The sequence below is a fragment of the Chiloscyllium punctatum genome, chromosome 45 (genome assembly GCF_047496795.1).
Source record: "Chiloscyllium punctatum isolate Juve2018m chromosome 45, sChiPun1.3, whole genome shotgun sequence".
NCBI classification, from domain to species: domain Eukaryota; kingdom Metazoa; phylum Chordata; class Chondrichthyes; order Orectolobiformes; family Hemiscylliidae; genus Chiloscyllium; species Chiloscyllium punctatum.
Window position 1 is genome coordinate 13,507,174 of NC_092783.1, and position 21,344 is coordinate 13,528,517.

The following is a 21,344-nucleotide window of genomic DNA, read 5'->3' on the forward strand; positions in this document are numbered from 1 at the left end:
TACAAAAATAGCACAGTAAATGAAACAATTTTTCAAGATGAGCCTCCACTTCGCTACAGAAACAATGTAGTAAAAGAAATAAAAATTGAAAGTTAAAATGTCAGAGCACATAAGTTCAAAACTGTGATGGCTTCAAATCTAAGTCCATAGGGCCCCTACAGACTGCATGTGAATAATCTGATCAGATGCACAGAGACAAGCTTATCTCAGATTCATCAATTAAATACTGCAATCTGTCATTCAAATTTCAGTTTGGCAAAAACTGGCAAACTTAAATTGCTTCTCAGTCACTTGCTGAATGAGTTTTTTCCTGTGTTGCAAAAGGATTGCATTTATATTAATTTTACAAGCTTCTTAAAGCAATTTTTACTCTAAAATACTTTAGCAATACTATAATGTAGCATTGACTTCAAAGCCTACATACTGTCTTTGGGGTTGGTTAACTCAGCTGGCTTTTCAACTAGTTTGTAACTGAGTGACCTCAGCAGAGCAGCTCCAATTCCCATCATGGTTGAGGTCACCATGAAGGTCCCACTTTCTTGATCTTGTCCCTTGCCCAAGCTGAGATGACAACCACCACCAATCATTTCTTTCTAATGGAGAGCACCCCAATGGTCCTCTGGAACCATGATGACCTTGTCTTTTGGTGTTTATAACTATACCAACAATATAACACATTATTTGCATATTTGGCACTGTGAACATGAAAATCTCTAGTCTTCACAATTTTTTTTGTGAGCAATCACTTATGACTCTCCACCCAAACTAATTACTAGCTATCACTACTCCAGTCTCTTGTTTCACTTATTCTACCCTCTTGTCACAGCCATTAACTTACACATCATCAGGTGACACGGTGGTTCAGCGGTTAGCACTGCTGCCTCGTAGCAACAGGGTCCTGGGTTCAAACTCCTGCTTCTGGCAACTGTGAAGTTTGCACATTCTCCCCACGTTTACCTCCAGATGCTTCGGTTTCCTCCCATAATCCAAAGATGTGCAGGTTAGGTGAACTGGCCATGCTAAATTTCCTATAGTGTTCAGGGATGTGTAGGTTAGGTGCATTAGTGTGGGGCAATGCAGAGTAATAAGGGAATGGGTCTGGGGTGGGTGACTCTTTGGAAAGTCGGTGTAGACTTGCTGGGCCGAAGGGCCTGTTTCCACACCATAGGGATTCTATGATTCTCAGAAGTTTGGGACTTTTGAGCACTTCACAGAATAGGACAGTTAGTACAGTCAAAATGGGGTGTAGCTTCAGCACAGATTTTCTCACTGCTCTCAAAGTTTCTTGCAGAGGTGTGATTCATGATCCGCCACCAAACATTTGGACAGAAACTACAAGCAGGTTAGATGTTTTTAATTTCCATCACCCCACCCCAGGATGTGGATATTGTTGGCTGAGTCAACATTTATTGCCCATCCCTAATTGTTGTGGGTCCAGAGTCACATATAAACCAGACCAAGCAAGGATAGCAATTTCCTTCCCTAAAGGACATTGATGAACCAGTTGGATTTTTCCCATGGTCTTCACTGGACTCTTAATTGCAAATTTTTATTGAATTCAAAATTCCACATCTGCCACAGTGGGATTTAAACCTAGCTTCCCTAAAACATTACCTGGGTCTCTGGATTAAATAGGCTAATGATAATACCACAAGGTCATTGCCTCCCTCTCCCCAAGTTGGCTCTCTGTCTGGTAGTTAAAAACAGGTTTCAACAGACTGAAAAAGTTGGGCCATTATCTGGTTAGGCTGTAGATGTATGGGGAGTTAATCCCAAATGAGAAGCTAGTATTGAATCAAAACTCATCTTTAGCAAAAAAAGAGAATCCTTTCAGTGAGACAACTGCTCAATTCACAAAAACAATGTATTTGTCGAAGTTGCTCTAATAAGGATAGTAGCTAGAACTCATGTTTCCATGAGCTTTGCAGAGGGTGTTATAGAGTCATACAATACAGAAACAGACCTTCAGTCCACTCAGTCCATTTGAACCATAATCCCAAACTTGTCCCACATCCCTCCAAACATTTCTTATTCACGTAATTATTCATTGCACACACAAACCACTGACTTTTGTTAAACAGTCACTTTTTTGAAAAATCTCACTTTTAAAAATATGCCCCTGGTCTTGAAATCTCCCACCAGAAGGCAAATGGCAGATGTCTTTTCCCTATCTACAACCCTCAAGATTTACAAATCTATTTAAAAAGGTCACCCCTCAACCTCCTACATTCCAGTGTAAAAAATCCCAAGCCTATCCAACCTCTCCCTGTAACTGTCAACATCCTGGGAAATCTCTTCAGCTTAATAATATCCTTCCTTCAACAGGGAGACCAGAATTGGACAGTTTCCTAGAAGAGGTCTCACCAACAACCTCTACATTCAAGGGTTTGAGCAATAACTGTAGTGTGCTAAACACCTTCTTAAACTAAGAAGCTCAAAACAATGTATGTTGGATTGCAGTTATGTACCATGCATCATTTGTGTAGCTGTTCAACAAGCATTATTTTCTTCTCATAATAAAATGGGAAAAGGGGTGCACGAGAGCAGGTTAAAAGGACATTTGGTAAAATATCAGAACTTAGAAGTTATAACCAATAATCTCCAGTTTCTTTTTTGGTTCTGCACACAGTTTATTGCACTGTTTGATAACTTAAATTGCCACATACCCACATGATTTAGAATGGACATACGATTGGAAGAGATCAAACTGTTTTTTTTCCAGAGAAAAGAGCAAAGTTTGAGATGGGAGGCCCGGTCTTTATGAAATGAGTTTCACAGGGTTGAGAGATGTAACCACCTGCAGGTGACACCAAAGGCACTTGCTATTAGCATCATTAAGAAGAAAAAAAATACAGAATTCAGAGGAAGTTTGAATGTGAAACTCAGCACCAACTGGAGTAGTTAAAGCAAACAACAGATGCATTGAAAGGAAAGATAAATAAATACGAGAGAGAAAGGGATAGAAGAATAGGTTGTCCAGGTTAGACGAAAATTTGGAGGATGCTCAGGAGGGACACAAATACCAGTATGCATGTTTCTACATTAGTATTTACAATGATTTCATAATGAGGGAAATAAAAGCCCTTGCCTTTTATCCACCTGCCAAAAATTGGCGTAGTTACACAAGTAAACTTCTTCGACATTGAGGAACATAGTGGTCATGTGAAACAATTCCACAGAAGTCATGTTTGATTTGTCAGTTGACATACAGCATGCCTGCCTTGAAAATGTTTGCACTGGTCACAAATATTTGGAATAATTTGAATGGTCATGACAGTTTGTTGATCTCAAATTCTACCAAACTAGCCCATCAAGATAGTCGAAAATGGCAAATGGGAGAATTTAAAAACAAAGTCAGGTGAACAAGAACACTAATGGCTGAAACACGACTGCCTATTCCCTAACTTACATCAAAATGCTAAATCATCTGTTACTTCTGACCTACTTGGAATCCTAGTCCAACAAAGTCAAGTTTAAAAATTCTCATACTTCTTTTCAAAAGTAACTTGGTAGTCTCTTTGCCAAATCTTAGGATTTTAAGTTGATAAAAATGACACAGTTTCTTTAATTCAACCTCCAAATTTGCAATTGCCTTTCATGACACTATTGCCAACACGGCTTCTTGGAGTCTCAGCACAAAAACAGATCCTTCATCCAACCAGTCCATGCTGACCATAATCACAAACAAATTTAGTCCCACTACCTGCACAAGGGCCACATCCCTCCAAACATTTCTTATTCATGTACTTATCCAAATGTCTTTGAAATGTTGTAACCATACCCATTTCCAGCATTTCCTCTGGAAACCCATTTCACACACGAACCACTTAAAATTTTTCCATAAAATCTTTCTCCTCTTATCTTTAAAATATGCCCACTAGTCTTAAAATCCCCTACCCTGGGGAAACACACCTGCCATTCACCTTAATTACTTACTAAACCTCTAAGGTCACTTAACTTCCTACACTCCAGTGAAAGAGTCCCAACCTATCTACCCTTTCCTAATAACTCAAAACCTTCCAGTTCCAGCAACATCCTGGAAAGCCTCTTCTGAACACTCTCCAGCTTAATAAGTCTTCAGTGCCTCGGACTCAACAGCTGGAATTTCTTCCCAAAACCCTCTCCACTTTCCTCTCATGTCTGTTCAAAATCAGCTTCCACCAGGCTTTTGGTCAACCACCTCAAATGCTCTTTCGCAACAAGTGTCATTTTTGTCAGCTTATGCTCTTGTGAAACACCTTGGGACATTAGTGTCTGGGAGTTTTACCACACACTACCACATATAGTTGTAAAAAGTGCAAGCAATCTCTTTTCTTTAAAATTTATGGGTAGAAGTTTTGTTAGCTGGGCCAGAATTTATTACCCATCCTTAATCGCCCTTGGTAACATAGTGGCAAGCTGCTTTCTTGAATTGCTGTAGTCCATTTGCTCTAGATATACTTATAATGCTGTTAGAGGAGAGTTACAGGATGTTTACCCAGCAATGAAAAGAACAGTGAGAATAATACCAAGTCAAGATGGCGACTGGTTAGGAAAGGAACCTCAGGTTGGGTTTCCATGTATACCTGCCTTCATCTTTCTAGATGTTTGTGGTTTTTGATTTGGAAGGTGCTGTCTAAAGAGTTTGGTGAAACCCTTTGGCGCTTTCACATTCATTACTAAATTATCACTGTTCTTTATCACCACTTTAATCATCTATCCTCATTGAGAAATGATTGCTTGTAAAGAATGTCTGACTTTCATTCCACAGCAAAGCAATTTGAATCATTACTCAAGCAAGACAGCTTTCAAACTCAGTTTCAAAATAGAGGTCACTAAGAAAGCCAAGAGGAGCAGTAATTGTGGCAAAAGTTTCCCTGACTAGGCAGAGGCCAATCATAAATTGGCAACTTTCTCAGCCTGCATGGCTTAAGTTGCAATTGATCCACTTGGAAAATATCATAATGGTGTGTCATGTGAAGGTGGTCACCACTTTGCTTATGGTCAAGTTTACACTTTATGCAATAAATAACCAGGTTGGATTTATCCTGCTATACACAACATACCTGGGCAAATTTCTATATTGTTGGATAGGTGTCTTGTTGTACCTGTATTAGAATAGCTAGACTGGGAGCACTGCAAGGTCTGTAACATATATCTTGATATTGTTGCTGGAATGTTGTCAGTGTCCAGACCCTTGGCAGTATTTGATGCCTCCAGCCATTTTTTGATATTGTGTGAAGTGAATCAAATTGGCTGACGACAGACATCTGTGATGCTGGGTACTCTTGAACAGGCCAAGATGGATAATCCACTTGGTACTTCTGGATGAAGTTCATTTCAAATGCTCCAGCCTTACTTTTTGTAAGGATATGCTAGGTTTCCCCATCACTTGGAAAGTGGAGTATGCTCCTCCAGCAAGTGATTCTCATTTCCTACCACTATTCACGGTTGGATGCTGCAAGGCTGCAGAGCTTTGATTTAATCTGGTTGTATAATCACTTACAAATCACACAGCATAACCACCAAGTAGCCCTGGTCTGTAGCGTGATCAGGTTTAAACTTCACTTTTAGTGGTGCTGCTGCACCTGGCACATCCTACTGCACTCTTCATTTGTACCAGAGTTGAGACCCTAGCTTGGTGGCAATGGGACAGTGGGAGATACAGCAGCTTGCAAATTATGTTCAAGAACATTCTGCTATTGATGGCCCACAGCACCTCATGGATGCCCAGTCTGGAATTGCTAGAACTGTTCAGTCTATCCCATTTAGTGTTGCGCAACACAAATCATTGTGCTGCGCAACACTATCAATGATATCCTCAACATGAAAATTGGATTCCACAAGAATTTCTCAAAGACTGTTTCGTGGTCATTTTTAGCAGTACTATCATGGTGAAACGCATTTGCAGCAAGTGAATCGGTGAGGATGAGGTTAAGTCTACTCTCCCTGTACCCCATTGGTTCCTTCACCATATGGCACAGACCTAGTTTAGCAACTCTGTCCTTTCAGATTTAAACGGCTTGGACATTAATGGTGCTGCTGGCTCACTATTACTCTTAGTGATGGACATAAACATCCCTACCTACAGTCCCTTTTTCGCCCTTGTCAGTGCTTTTTCAGAGTGCTATTCCAGTATATTAAAAAAAAGATACCGAAGTATCAGTTGAAGACAGGCAGGAGGCAGTAAATCAGGTTTTCTTGGCTATTTTAAACCTGATGTCACGAGACTTCTTTGGGTCCACAGTCAATGTCGAGGACCCAGAGGTATTTCCAACTAGATACCACTATGCCACAATCTCTGCTAACGGTTCTCGGCCAGTGAGACAGGGAATACTCCGGTGTGGTGTTGGTGTCATCTAGGTCATAGTGTGTAAGGTATGATTCAGCAAATGTGTCTACATTAGACTGTTTGACTTCTGAGGCAGCACTCCCACATTCGGCACTAGCTCCCAGAGGTCAGCAAGTAGATTTTGCAAGGTCTGCAGGGTGCCTAGGTCAGCATCATGTCATGTAGTTAATCTTGTTTGACTCCTTTTGTAATTAATTTTATCTGATTTGCTAAGTTATTTCAAGAGGGTAGATGAGTGTTAACTACACTACGTGGGCCTAAAGTCACATGTCAGCCAGGCCAAGGGCAGCTATTGGTCTTAGAAGGACATTATGCACCAGTGCTGTTATTTCACCTAACTAGTAAAAAAAAAAGGTAATTAAAGCCTTCACCACTGCCTTGTTCCCCCTATTCACTTGGACACTGAATACAATCTAGTTGAAGCAAAGCCCATCATATCAAAAAAACTTATTCCTATCCCAGTTGTACAGCCACCTTCCTACGAAAAGGAAGTCCTCTTATCCACAAGAGTCCTTTAACCATGTTAATTCATCTGCCTCCCTTATTTATTACTCGAATGACAATCCAGGGATCAGACTGTACTTCCAGCCTTTTAATTTAATTCCTCACTCCTGAAACTCACCTAAGATGATTGCTTCCCTAATCTTACTTAGGGCATTCAGACAGTCTACAGCCAGATTTCTTCCTCAGCTGCCTCAAGATCAGTAGCACATCATTTAGAACTCCTGTTTGTTGATACAGACAACACACTATCACTCTAACTAAAGGCTCCTTAGGACTACAACATTTCTCTTCAGTTCTTAAACTTGTAACTCCAGACAGCCTTCTGAGCTACAGTATCTTGAGCTGCATGGTGACTGTCGTCGCTGCAATTCATCTCCTTGTCATCACAGACAGTAAATATATTGTCACTGGACAAGATCACTGTCTACGAGATCGCCTTCTCAACCTCTGACACATTAAAGACGTCCCTGACACCTCTTCTGGAACCTAACCCTTCCTCTGGTAAGCAACTGTTTCCAAGATAAAGCTATAAATTCCTCATACTCCTTTATCTTTATTTCCTATTTCAAAAATCAGCCCAATAACGGAGCTATGATGACAGAAGGCAGCAATATTTCCCGTAAAAAGCAGCAATCTGTTCACCAACTGACAACAATTCTGACAGGCTGTCCATTTTGCCATCTCTCCTTTGTTTGTTTTCTCAATAGCCTGACTAATTTTAGATGCACTCCTTCTGTTAAATATTCTTAATGGTTTCTTAAATATTTATTTACACAAAAGCAAAAAAAAAGTATGCTAATTACCAATCTGGTGATTTTACATATAAAATCAACATTGTTAGTTGTTTTCTCTCCAACTTGCCCCTCTCTCCATTAAGTGTGCCAACACCCAGCTCTTAAAAAACATTGTGTATGCAATCATCCTTTCCCAGCCCTGACCATCATGGCAGCCAATCTTCCATCCAGGGGCTCCATTTACATGGGCCACTGCTGCAGAAAGGCTGCCAAAGACCCTTGATATCCCAGTCATGAACTCCTACAACTACTTCCATCAGGTAGAAGATACAGAAATCTGAACCACACGCACCAGCAGATTCAGGGACAGCTTCTATCCAGCTGTCATGAGACTGATGAATGGACTCTTAACTTCAAAAGATGCTGATCTTGCTAACATTGATCTCTCTCTTGCACACTAATGTTGCCTGAAAGCTGGTCTAAATCTTTTATTCTTTACATTCTTGCTTACTATGATCTGCCTATACTGCTAATAAACAAAGCTTTTCACTGTATTTTGGTACAAATGACAATAAATAAAACAAATATCTCCCCATCACCCTTTCCACTCCAAAGTGCTTGAATTTGTTGTTCACAAAATTTGTACCCATCGTCACGGTAGGTTTTCAAACATAATTCTAATCAGGTTTTCACTTTTGATGTAGTACCAGATGGCACTAATCACAGTCACAAATGACATCCCCTGACTATCACAAAGGGAAATCCTCTTGATCGGTCTGTAGCCTTTAGGACAGTTGAACACAGCATCATGGCTTTTTCCCGCTGTCATTCAACTGTGGCAGATTCCTCTTGCCTGGTTTCACTCTGACTGTGTATAGGAATGTAGAAGTCAAAAAATTAGGTTTTCATGGCAAAAGCCATAGGATTGACTTTACCATGGTTAATCTCAGAAGGTCTGGCAACATCTGTGGAAAGAAAGCAGAGTTAATGTTTGAGTCCAGTGATCATCTTCTGGATCTGAAACATCAATTCCACTTCCTCTCCACAGATGATGCCAGACTTGCTGAGTTTTTCTAGCCATTTGTCTTTGCTTCTGATTTCCAGCATCTGCGATGTTTTGTTTTTTTCACATGGTTAATGTTTGAGGGGTGAACACAAACTTGATTAGAGAAAAGTGAAATTCAAAGACAGACCAGAGACCAAAAGCACAAAAAAATTCATTTGTGATCTGATCATTAATTTGAATAAGAGAAACAGTAAACACAAGTATTTATTAACTGGTTAAAAAAATTAAATTTTGTACATTAACAATGCAATCAAATTACAAACATATCCAAGGTAATACTGGAGTTCTGAACGTTCAGGCTTTGAACACAGACAGTTGATTCTTTTTGTATCGAGTTTCAATCTAGAAATCAAGAATTTTTACGAGATTGACTTTTCCACAAGTATCTGCAGAATCTACTATCCAGGCCCTCAATTACAATTGCTTCTCCTGTACTCGAACCACCATGCCAGTGTTTCTCCACTTGCCTTTTTTTATATCCAACCATTCAAAGGTAAACACTAGATAGCCTTGTATACCTTCGTACCACTTTTCCTTGCTATTTTAACTGTTTGTACAACATAGAGTACTGGATAAGCAAAGACTTCCTCCAATAAAATCAGGAAAAGCCAAACACTTGACTCGCTAGTACCTGTAAGTTTCACAATATCCTTTAGGGAAAGAAAAATCTGTCTTCCTCAGCAGGTCTGGCTTACACATAACTTGAGATCCACAGCAATGTGGATTTCTCACAAATGCCTATTGAAATGACTTTGCAAGCCCTTCAGTTCTGGCTAATTACCACGATTAAAAGGAATATAATCAGATGGAACAACAGAAACGTGATCAAGACATCAGAAATTATTAGAGATCCTGCAAAGTCCTTATTAGATTTGTGGATTTGCCCACAGGTCAGTCAACTATCAGTCTAATATGGACAGTATTTCTCATGGAATTATACTTTACTAACAACATCCCAGGCACCATCATCCCTGGTTATTCCTATCATAGTTACATGACAAACTCACGAGAGGTGATTGCACAGTGATATAGTGGAGAGAAAGTTGCCCTACAAGGCGTCAGCATTGACTCTGGAGCCCATAAAATCACTCAGCATTAAGTCAAAACACAGGCAAGTAATCTGTAACTGCATGCACAACATCCAGGACAAAACTCGCTCCACTATGCCACAGTGGCAATGTGCACCATCTACTCCATGCACTGCAACAACCCAAGGCTCCTCGACAGTACCTTCCAAACTTGCAATATAAAACAGAGAACCACAAAGGTAGTAGAAACATGGCAGCACCACCAAATGGCAAGGTTTCCTACGTGAGCATCATGACCTGCAGCTACATGGTTATTCATTCATTGTTACTGGGTCAAAACCCTGCAATTCCTTTTATAATAGTATTGGTGTGTACACACAGTGGATAACAGTGAAGAAAGAGCGGCTCACTAACTTTCCAAAGTTAACTAGGAGTGGGCAACAAATGCTGGCCTAACCTACAATATGCAGAGCCTCTGAATTAATAAAAAAAGTTTCCATTTCTACTGTGATAATATTGCAACTTCCTGTCTTCAGGTTAGATCTCACAGAATACAGGGAGAACTAGCCATTTGGATACAGAACTGGCTCAAAAGTAGAAGACAGAGGGTGGTGGTGGGAGGGTTGTTTTTCAGACTGCAGGCCTGTGACCAGTGGAGTGCCACAAGGATTGGTGCCGAGAACTCTAGTTTTTGTCATTTACATAAACGATTGGGATGCAAGCATAAGAGGTACAGTTAGTAAGTTTGCAGATGACACCAAAATTGGAGGTGTAGTGGACAGCGAAGAGGGTTACCTCAGATTACAACAGGATCTTGACCAGATGGACCAACGGGCAGAGAAGTGGCAGATGGTGTTTAATTCAGATAACTGTGAGGTGGGCTCCCCCAAACCAAGGAAAAGACTTTGTCTACTTATCCTAAGCCTCATGATTTCAGAAACCTCTACAGTCACCCCTCAGTCTCCAGGGAAAGCATCCCCAGCCTGTTCAGCCTCTCCCTATAGCTCAAATCCTCCAACCCTGGCAACATCCTTGTAAATCTTTTCTGAACCCTTTCAAGTTTCATAACATCTTTCCGATAGGAAGACGACCAGAATTGTGTGCAATATTCCAACAGTGGCCTAACCAATGTCCTGTACACCCGCAACATGACCTCCCAACTCCTGTACTCAATGCTCTGACCAATAAAGGAAAGCATACCAAACACCTCCTTCACTATCCTATCTACCTGCAACTCCACTTTCAAGGAGCTATGAACCTGCACTCCAAGGTCTCTTTGTTCAACAACACTCCCTAGGACCTTACCATTCTGTACATGCACCACCCTCTGCGTGAAAAGGTTGCCTCTCAGGTCCCTTTTGTATCTTTCCCCTCTTACCCTAAATCTATGCCCTCTAGTTCTGGGCTCCCCCAAACCAGGGAAAAGACTGTCTACTTCTCCTATCCATGCCTCTCACGATTTCAGAAACCTCTATACTCACTCCTCAGCCTCTGACACTGCAGGGAAAGCAGCCTCAGCCTATTCAGGCTCTACCTATAGCTCAAACCCTCCATCATCCTTAAATCTTTTCTGAACCCTTTCAAGTTTCAAAATATCCTTCTGATAGGAGGGAGACCAGAATGGCACAATGTTCCTTGCTTAAATCTAGTTGACTATTCCAAAATATCTCTGGATAGTCTACCACATTCTGCTGTTCCTAAATTTTGAGGTCATCCAAAACCCTACTGCCATTACTTTGACTAATTCTGCTCACATCACCTTCCATGCTTGCTGAATTACGAAGACTCCCAGCCAAACAACACCGTCATTTTGAAATTTTCATCATGTTTCCAAATCCTTCTGTAGCTTCACATCCTATCTCCAATCACCTAACCCTTCTAGATATCCAGGCTCAAATTCTAGACTCCAGCATCCCCAATTAAGAGTGATGCACTTTCAATTGCCACACTTTAAGGAGTCTCAACATACTTTTCGGAAGTCATTATTATGCAGATGCCAGCAAAATAAATAAGGTATACACGATACTAATTCATTGGATCATGTATCATTTGCTGTGAAAGGAAAAACAAACTCAAGACATCCACTGACTGGTAACCAGAAATGGTTGTTAAATGCCCATAATTGGAGAATACAGAATTGTTTAAACATTGACACTTTGATGCAAAGTAAGACTCATGTTGTAATCGCATTATCCTAAATTAAGTGACAGTGTTTTGCATAAATAGAAAACAAAGACTGATGAACAGTACTATTAGCTATCTAGACAAATCAAATACAGTATCAGGCCATACACAAAAAAAAGAACATTACATCAAGTAAATCTTTTGAGTACAAAACTACCTTTTCACACCTCTTGCCAAGAACTTTACACCAAATTGCTTAACAGTTTCCATTAAAGCAAACAAATCATAACTACTTATTATGGATGGAGGTTTGCTCACTGAGCTGCAAGGTTCATTTCCAGACATTTCATTACCCTACTATGTAACATCTTCAGTGGGCCTCAGGTAAAGCACTGCTGAAAATTCCTGCTTTCTATGAATATGTATGAGTTTGCTCAGCGAGCAAACCTACATCCAAAACCTCAATCTGAGCTACAAATCTTCTCATAACACTACTTATTATATGAACCTAGCATCCACATTGTCAAAGCTCTAGGCTCCATTCAGCCTGATTTCTCAAGAAAAAAAGGAATAAATGATACCAATGAACAATAGGTATTATGATGTTGTCCTTTCACTTCAATGATGAGAGCTCAATTGAGTCATAAGTAAAATTGCAGATTACAAGAGGCAGAAAAGTGAGTTATAGGACCAATGGTCTCTAGGATCAAGGATGACAAGGACAAGGAAATAATGAAGTCTCTCTCAACATGCTGGCAAACGAGAAATCTTTTGGCAAATACAAGTTGACAATCACATTATAACACTAACATTAATAATGAAGTCAAATCATTGGGAGCAACATAGCATAAATGGACAAAAGTTGCATTTCAGACTGGGCTCTTCTCAGAAGTTCTGAATTAAGGATCAGCCTGAAAGACTTGTTCTCTCCGGAGAGGGGTACATACAGGAAAAGTAGACAAGGTATTTCCCCTGGGGTGGGAAGCCCAGACCTTAGAGGGCATGGGGGGGGGGGGGGGGGGGGGGGAAGAAAGAGAAGAGGGGAAGAGAAAGAGATTTAAAAGGGTTCTAAAGGGGCAACTTTTTCCACAGAGGGTGGTGAGTGTACAGAATGAGCTGCCAGAGGAAGTGGAGGCAGCTGATACAATTACAACAACATTTTTTAAAAAAACATCTGGATTGGTATATGAATAGAAGGGTTGAGGGGGTTAAGGGCCAAGTGTTAGCAAATGGCACTAGATTAGGTTAGGACATCTGGTCAGCATGGATGAGCTGGATTGAAGTGTCTGTTTCCATATGGTACATCTCTATGACTCTAGGATGCTAATAATTAATGATTCTTATGTTTGCTTGAATGCTTCACTTCAAGTTTGAGAATGAAAATAACCACATTTATTAATTCAAATATATTTCTGTTCTAACAAAGATTACTGGTGACATAAGGTAGCTGATTTAGAGGAATCACCCAAACTGGCAATGTGCAGAACTGTACATTAATCAGTAACTCACATTAAGGGTTGTTTGAGGGTCACCCAGTTAGAACAGATGCAAAGGAATTCTTTCTTCTCAGAACATAGAATCTTTTACTTCAGGAGCACAATTAAGTCATTGGGTCATTAAGAATATCCAAGAGGGAGACAGAACTCCCCCCCCCCCCCCCCCCCAATGAAGAATTTGGGGAAAAAAAGCAGGAAAGTAGTTGAAGATTATCAAATCAGTCATGAATTGCACAGCAGACTCGATGGCCCTAATGGCCTACTTTTGCTCTTATGCTTTACGGTCTCATGTATCTGAATCGTCACACTCCAAGTTTGTGCAAACTATCAAAGTTAACTGTTTATTCTCTCGCTATAGGCTCGACCTTTACCTAGTGTTTACTCCTTACCCCCTCATCCACCCCATCTTTTGCAAATACAGGTTATCTGAAATTTTCCTAACAGTTCTGAGCAAGGGTCAGCGGACCCGAAACATCAAATTTGATTTGTCTTCACAGATGCTGCCAGGCCCACTGAGTTTTTCCAGCAATTTGTTTTTGGTTTCTGATTTACAGCACCCGCAGTTCTTAGTTTTTGTTTATACACAAAAAAACTATTGTAAACAAAAAGTCGCGAACTACATAATTAAAAACCAACGATTCTTGCTAGTGTTCTCTATAAAGAAAGCATCTTGATATCGTTAAAAAGCAAACATCCTATTAGGCCACTGTAACGTATATAACATGCACGCACGTTAAACTCTTCAACCAAAACGCAACACAACGATTTAAACCATTTCCTCAGTCCTTTAACAAGACCTTCAACATTTATTACTCACGGTAGATTGCACAACACTCAGAACGCAAGGAATCAACCTCAAACATAAAACGGCTTCAAAAATAAGTCACTTCTGCAACAGCAGCAGCTCGGTAATTAAGCTGAAAGCCTTTCCCCTCTGCCGATGGGTCCACTGAGAAGTGTCTAAAATTAAAGTGCTAACAGCCACAACACTGGCCGCACAGTCACTAAGCACAGGACGTGTCTCTAAGACACTGAAGCACCAACACACAGCCGACCCTGTCCCAGATATCCCAGCCCCGGGCCCAAGTACCCCCTCCTCATCCTTACTCGATTCCCAAGTTGCTGCCTGACCCACCTGAGAAGGTTGGAAAGCTGGGGCAGAGACACCGTTCCGCCGCTGCCTGCCGACAGCCGATGCCTGCCGCTCAGCAGCTTCTCCACCACGGCTACATTGCCAGTCCTCGCCGCTTCGAGCAGCTCCTGCTCCTTACCCATGGCTCGTAGCCACCCTCCCTCCCCCGGGGGTCGCCTCAGATTCACCAAAGGAACCAAACCGGTCCGCTCTCCCCGCCGCGAGCATGCAGCGCAGGCGCACGACTTGCCTCTCCCCTTTACTGCCCACTCCCACCCCAGAAAAAATGTAAGGCGCATGCGCAGTGGTCGGCCCTTTCCCGGCTCGCCCTCCAGATGAAAGCGCAGGCGCACTGTCCGGAACCTCGCCGATTACGGTAGACGGAACCGGGCACATGCGCACTCGCGAGCCAAAGGCAACCTCCCTCCGGCGTGAGGGCATTCTGTCCTCATGACGTCACCAGGTACCAAGGTGAGCGTTGGGGAGGTGTTCGCTCGAGCGAGGACTTCCCGGACCCAACCTCATTCTTTACTCATCACAGAAACTGGCAAAGCTTCCTTCATCCTTACCAAGCCTACCAACATCGAAAACAATGTTTAAGGTCACAGATTACATATTTTTGAATATAATTAATATAACGCGGCTCATGACCCTTTTGGTGGTCAACAACTAACGAATTATAGTCAGCAACTTTTTACCGTCATGTACAAATGGCTGCACTTAATATTCTTAATCAACAAACCACTCTCCAGCTGGCGGCCAGAGAAGCAGATGTTAATTTGGTGTAAAGATGTCATAGAGCGTAGAAATAGCCCCTTGAGCTCACTGTGCATGTGCGAACCAACAAAAAACAAAACTCTAATCGCACTTACCTGCACTCCTCCATAGTTTGCTATGCCGTAGCATTTTAAATATTTATCCAGATGCATGTTAAATGTTGCAAGAGGACCTGCTTCCACCACCCTCTCAGGCAGCACTTCTTCATCTATCTTCCAGCTTCGAGGTGGAAAAAAATCCTCCTTCCCTAAACCATTTACTCAAAGTAATGCGCTCTGGTTGAAGGGGCAGAGATTCTCACAATATACTCCGTTTATGCCTCTCATAATTTTGTATACAGGTAGTTCTCCTATAATGCCTTAGTTGCATTCCAGCTAAACCTCATTTAATAGAAATTTGCTTAATATATATTATGGGGCCTATAGGAAAAGTGGGGTTGGGGCAGACTAGCAAAACATATCTCACTCACTCATGATCAAATATCACACAAAAGTCAAACACAAAGCGTAGCATAGCCTGAATGAATTGAATTGAATTTATTGTCACGTGTACTGAGGCACAGTGAAAAGCTTTGTCTTGCAAGCAATACAGGCAGATCACATAATTAAGTAGCATAGATAAGTAAATAATAGGTAAACAGCGGCAAAAACAAAAACACAGGCGAATGTTAAGAGTTTGTGAGTCCATTCAGTATTCTAACAAAGTAGGGTAGAACTGTTTGGTGTGTGTGTTCAGCTTCTGTACCTCCCCCACCTTCAAAAATCTATGGACTTCAATATCAAGGATCCTCCGTTCCTCAATACTCCGTAGGGACCTACAATTCATTGTGTATATCCTTCCCTTATTATCCTCCTAAAATGCATTGCCTCACACTTAGCAGGATTAAATTCCATCTATGTTGTTCTGTCCAATTTACCAACTGATTAACATCAGTCTCTAGCCTGACACCATCTTCCTCATTATCAATGATAACACCAATTTTTGCATCTTCTACAAACATACTAATTATATCTTCTACATTCACACCCAAATTGTTAATGTGTATATCAAACAACAAGGTCCTAACACTCATCCCTGTGGTACACTGCTGGGCACAGGCTTCCGATTTACAAAACAACCCTTCACCATCAATCGTGCCCTCATATTTGTAAGCCAATTTTGGATTCATTTGCCAACTTGCCTTGGATCACATGGGGTCTTTTGGACCAGCTTTCCATGTGGGACCTTGTCAAAGGCCAAATTGAAGTCCAGTAAATCATATCAACTGCACCACCTTCATCAATCTATTCAACCACCTTTTCAAACATATTCAATCAAATTAGTCAGACAGCATTTTCCTCTAACAAACCTGTGTTTACTATCCCTGATCAATCCCTGCCTTTCCAAATATTGATTAATCCTGTCATTCAGAATTTGTTCCAATAATTTCCCAACCACTAAGGTCAGACTAACTGGTATGTCATTATCTGGCCTATCCTTGCTGCCCTTCTTGAACAAAGGAACCACATTAGCTACCCTCCAATCATCTGGCACTTCACCTGTGGCCAGTGAAGTATTAAATATCTCTGCCAGGACCCCACCAACCTTCTCCCTTGCATCCATCTAATCAAGACCTGGGATTCATGCACCTGTGTGCCTGGTAAAATATCAATTAACTCCACCTTACTAATCTTAACATGTTCTAGAATCTCTCCATTCCAAATGAAATCCATGGGTACAATGCTTTCTTCTCAATGAATAGAGATGAGAAGTATTCATTTAAGGCTACATCCACGTCCTCTGGCTCCATGCACAAATTTCCAATAGGTCCCATTCTTTCCTTGGTAATCCTCTTACTCTTAATGTACTTGTGGTTTTCTTTGTTCCCATATGCAGTAGATATTTCATGGCCTCTCTTTACCCTCAATTTCTTTTTTAAGAAATCCCCTACACACTACATTTTTTAAAGGTTTTCTCTTTTTAATGCATTATACCTGACATATGCTTACCTCTTTTTCTTTAACAAACTCTTTGTATCCCTTGATATCCAGCGTTTCCTGGATTTGCAGCCCTTGCCCTTCACTCTTGAACAAGCTGGCCTTGAATTCTCTCTATACTACTTTTAAGAGACCCCCACTTATCCACCATAGTCTTACCTGCAAGTAGCTGATTCCAGTCTATGTTTACCAGGTCCTGCCTAATAATATTGAAATTGTCTTCCCTCAATTTTGCTTAATTTCTTAAATCAATCTCCTTACTATCCTTATCTGTTTTCATAATGGCTTTGAAATTTACATAGTAATGTTCATTATCCTCAAAATGCTCACCCACTGAAACTTCAACCATTTCATCAGCTTCATTCCCTAGAATAAGATCTAGCACAGACTTGACAACATATGTAATAAAAACTGAAAGAATCGTGGATTCTGGAAATCAGGAACAAAAACTGAAGTTGCTGGAAAAGCTTAATAGGTCTGGCAGCATCTGTGCAGAGAAATCAAAGTTAATGTTTCGGGTCCTGTGAGCCTTCCTCAGTATTCTTCTGTTTTTGATACTCACATACATACTTGGAAATTTAAGGTTGGAACTGAATTAAACCCTCCATGGCTAGATGATAGAATTCTGGAGCAGTACTGCTGACATTCAGTTTGAAATAAGTCCTACTCAGTTGCAAATAACCTGAGAAGCGTGTTGAGCAAATAAAAAAGAAAATGAGGGAGCAGGTCTCGCAGCATCCATGGAGAAAAACAAAGTTAATATGAAAAAAAAAACAAATTGCTGGGGAAATTTAGCAGATTAGATTAGATTCCCCACAGTGTGGAAACAGGCCCTTCGGCCCAACCAGTCCACACTGACCCTCTGAAGAGTAACTCACCCAGACCCATTCCCCTCTGACTAATGCACCTAACACTAAGGGCAATTTAGCATGGCTAATTCACCTGACCTGCACATCTTTGGACTGTGATCTGGCAGCATCTGTGAAGAGAAAGCAGAGTTAACATTTCAAGTCGAAAACATCTTCAGAATTGGCTTTATTTTAGTTTAAGAGATAGTGAGAAATCCAGATGCTCATGGGTCAGAGTGGATAAAGAACAATTGGTAAAGCAGCATCAGGGGAGTCAACATTTCAGGTCAGAATCTTACATTAGGAAGGAAGGAAGGAAGAACGGAAGGTAGGTTGTGATTGGTCAGTGGGTGGAACAGATAGGTGGAAAGGAAGATAGACAGGTTAAGGGACAGGTTAGAAAGGAAGGACTGGGCGTGGGATGAGGTGGGGCAGATGCAGAGATTTGGAAGCTGGTGAATTCTATATTAAGGTTTCTATGGATGTAAGCTCGCAAGGGAGAAGATGAAGTGTTCTTCCTCCAGTTTACACGTTGCCTTGTGTTGACAGTGGATGAGGCCAAGGATGGACATGTCAGGGGAGTGGGAGGGGTAGTTGAAATGAATGGCATCTGGAATATGGGGTTGATTGGAGCATATGGACCACACATGTTCTTTGAAATGGTTCCCGGGTATGCGTTCAGTCTCTCTGATGTAGAGGAGACCACATCGGGAACAATGGATGCAATAAATCAGATTAGATGAAGTGAATGGGCTTCTTCAGAGGACAATCCTGAACAGCATGGATTTAAAGTGGTAGGCAGCAAGACTTTATCAATAGCTGCTGGTAAGCTATGATAAACTTAGTAATAAATGTATGCATGTTTCAATCCTTAGCATTCATGTGTGTCTAAGCTTTCTGATGGATGGCATCATAAAGTAATTTCTTTTTGTACATTTATGGGCTATGGATATCACTGACAAGAATAGCATTTATATAGAACACTACAAATTGTCCTTGAAAAGTGCTCCTGAGCCACTTTCTTGAACTGCAGAATTACTCTGACTGAGAACTCCAATGATCATCACCAAGAGTGACTCGTTAACACAACTTCTGACTTAAGGATTTATCTGTCGGAGCAGACATGTGGTTTGAGGTGAGAAACAGCAGAAAAAAATCCACTTGACTTCATCCTCATCAATCTATCTGCCACAGGTGCATCTGTCCATGACTGTTTTGGTAAGAGTGACAACCTGACTCTATGACTTACACTTGTGAAAACATCCCATCCTCATTCTGAGGATACACTCCATTGCACTGTCTGACATTTGTCATCATCAATCCCTAAAATGAGCGATCAGGATTTTGTGTTGTCAGGTGACTCAAAATGTTAATCCTGAAGTCTTTCAGCAGAGCGAAGAAGAGTTTCCTAAATGCAGAGAAGGGATTCTCAAGTCAATATTCTGCTGTCTCACTTTCTACTTACATTGCTTCTCTGTATTAGACCGTATTTGGCTAATTGCCAGAGTTCATTATGTTTAAATGACTTAGGATTCGTTGCATAAAAATATGAAATCTACATTAGAATGTCTCCAAAAGATTCTAGACACATTGGAATGGGGTTGGTTAGTTCAGTTTGCTAAATGGACAGTTTGCTATGCAGAATTATGATAAAGCAGGCATTCTATGAGCATTTGGTCACCATTGCCTGAGAAGTGATGACTCAAGTTTGCTCACCACCAGTTGTCTCTTTTTTGGTCTTCCTTTGGATCCTCAGGGACAATGGTAGCTTTCACTTTCAGCCTTATGAAAAATTGTTGATAGAACTGGGGTGGCTGTGATAGTAGAGCTTTATGTGCTGGGATTAGCAGAATTATGGCAATACAGAGGATAGAAATTAATTTAATCCAAGAACATGGAGTATTCAGCAAGTATAGAAACGGTGGAAAGAATTATATCTGTCATGGAGAACTGGAAACTATTAAAACAATCAAGAGAGAGGGAAACCACAGGAAAAATTAATTTTGTCGGAAATTTGAATGTGATTAATCCAAATTGTAATTAAAGAATTGCTATAAAGGACCAGGTCAACATGGAATAACTTGATATGAAAACATAGGAAGAGAGTGAGAGAACAGGAATGTTATGTTAATGAGTGACAAGATCAACTAATTTTAACAGCGAAAAATGCAACTGGTTCATGTTCTCAATCAGTAAATGTTGATTTACTGTGAGGTGACTCAGTGCATAGAGAAAGCTTGTGTCACAGTGCTTATCTTGAACTGATATCCGTAACTGAGCCAACCAACCTGCAGGAAATGTTCCTTTCGGAGAAAGTGAGTACAGTATGGCATGGTCTGGTACTAAATCGTACCCAAAAGCAGGAACCAGATACCTTATTTAAATGCACTACCTTCAAAAATATGAAGGAAAAATAAAAACAAGTGTGGAGGATGGTTGTCAAAATCCCAAAGGAAGACAAATGCAACATTTCAAAATACTGTTAGGTTTTCAAAGCAAAATAACTGTTGCAGATTAAAGCAGGCAGACATGCAATAGTGCAAAATGAGTGAGATTGAATTATGGCTTTCTAGTTAACATATCGGAACAGGGATAGGCAATTTAGCCCTGAAAGCATGTTCTGCATTTCAATAAGATATTGCTAATCCATGGCCCAACTCTAGATACCTGTCATTTGTTGAAAAGATTTCCAAACCACTGCGACCCTTTGTGTGTGGAATTGCCTCCTAACATCTCTTCTGAGTGGTCTGGCCCTAATCTTTACAACTATGCCCCCTAGTTCTAGAATCTCCAATCAGTGGAAATAATTTATCTCTATCTACCCTGTCATTTCCTATTAATATCTTGACGACTTCATCAGGTCACCCCTTAATCTTCCAAATTCTCGAGCACTGAAGTCCAGGTATCATTCTTGTAAACCTATATTGTACTCCTTCCAGGGCCAATATATCCTTCCAAAAAAGTGGTGCCCAGATCTGTTCATAGTACAGGTAATTCTCAGATAACGTGCATTGCGGCAGCACGGTTTGCTTGTAACGTTGCTGAGGAATTCAGAAACGGTATTTTCAAGAATGATTACCTCTGTTCGCAATGGCGCGATTCCAGCAGTGATTGTTTTGCACGCTTCGGTCTGCATATGTGCCATAATCCACACTGAAGTCTCTGCACCATTCTGCGCATGCTCTGATGTCAGCATCAGTCTTCGTGCCATTCTGTGCATGTGCTGATGCCAGCTGCTGACAGAGCAGCTTTCTGAGAGAGACACATTGAGCAGCTTCCCGTGAAATGTACTACTCCTAGATTATCCCTTGTCTTGAAAAAAATGGAG

General features: G+C 40.9%; 1 protein-coding gene across 14 annotated transcripts in view; it reads right to left on the reverse strand.

Moving 5' to 3' along the window:
* The window catches only part of LOC140467167 (ankyrin repeat and SAM domain-containing protein 1A-like), a 346,018-nt gene extending 331,356 nt beyond the window's left edge, over positions 1–14,662 (reverse strand). For all 14 annotated transcript variants that reach the window (XR_011955354.1, XM_072563318.1, XM_072563316.1 and 11 more), the window contains exon 1: positions 14,419–14,662. Coding sequence is in view for 13 of the 14 variants with exons in the window: in XM_072563318.1 (XP_072419419.1) it covers positions 14,419–14,558 (140 nt within the window). In the remaining variant the exon portion in view is untranslated. The remainder of the gene's footprint in view (positions 1–14,418) is intronic.
* Between the last annotated feature and the right edge of the window lie 6,682 nt (positions 14,663–21,344).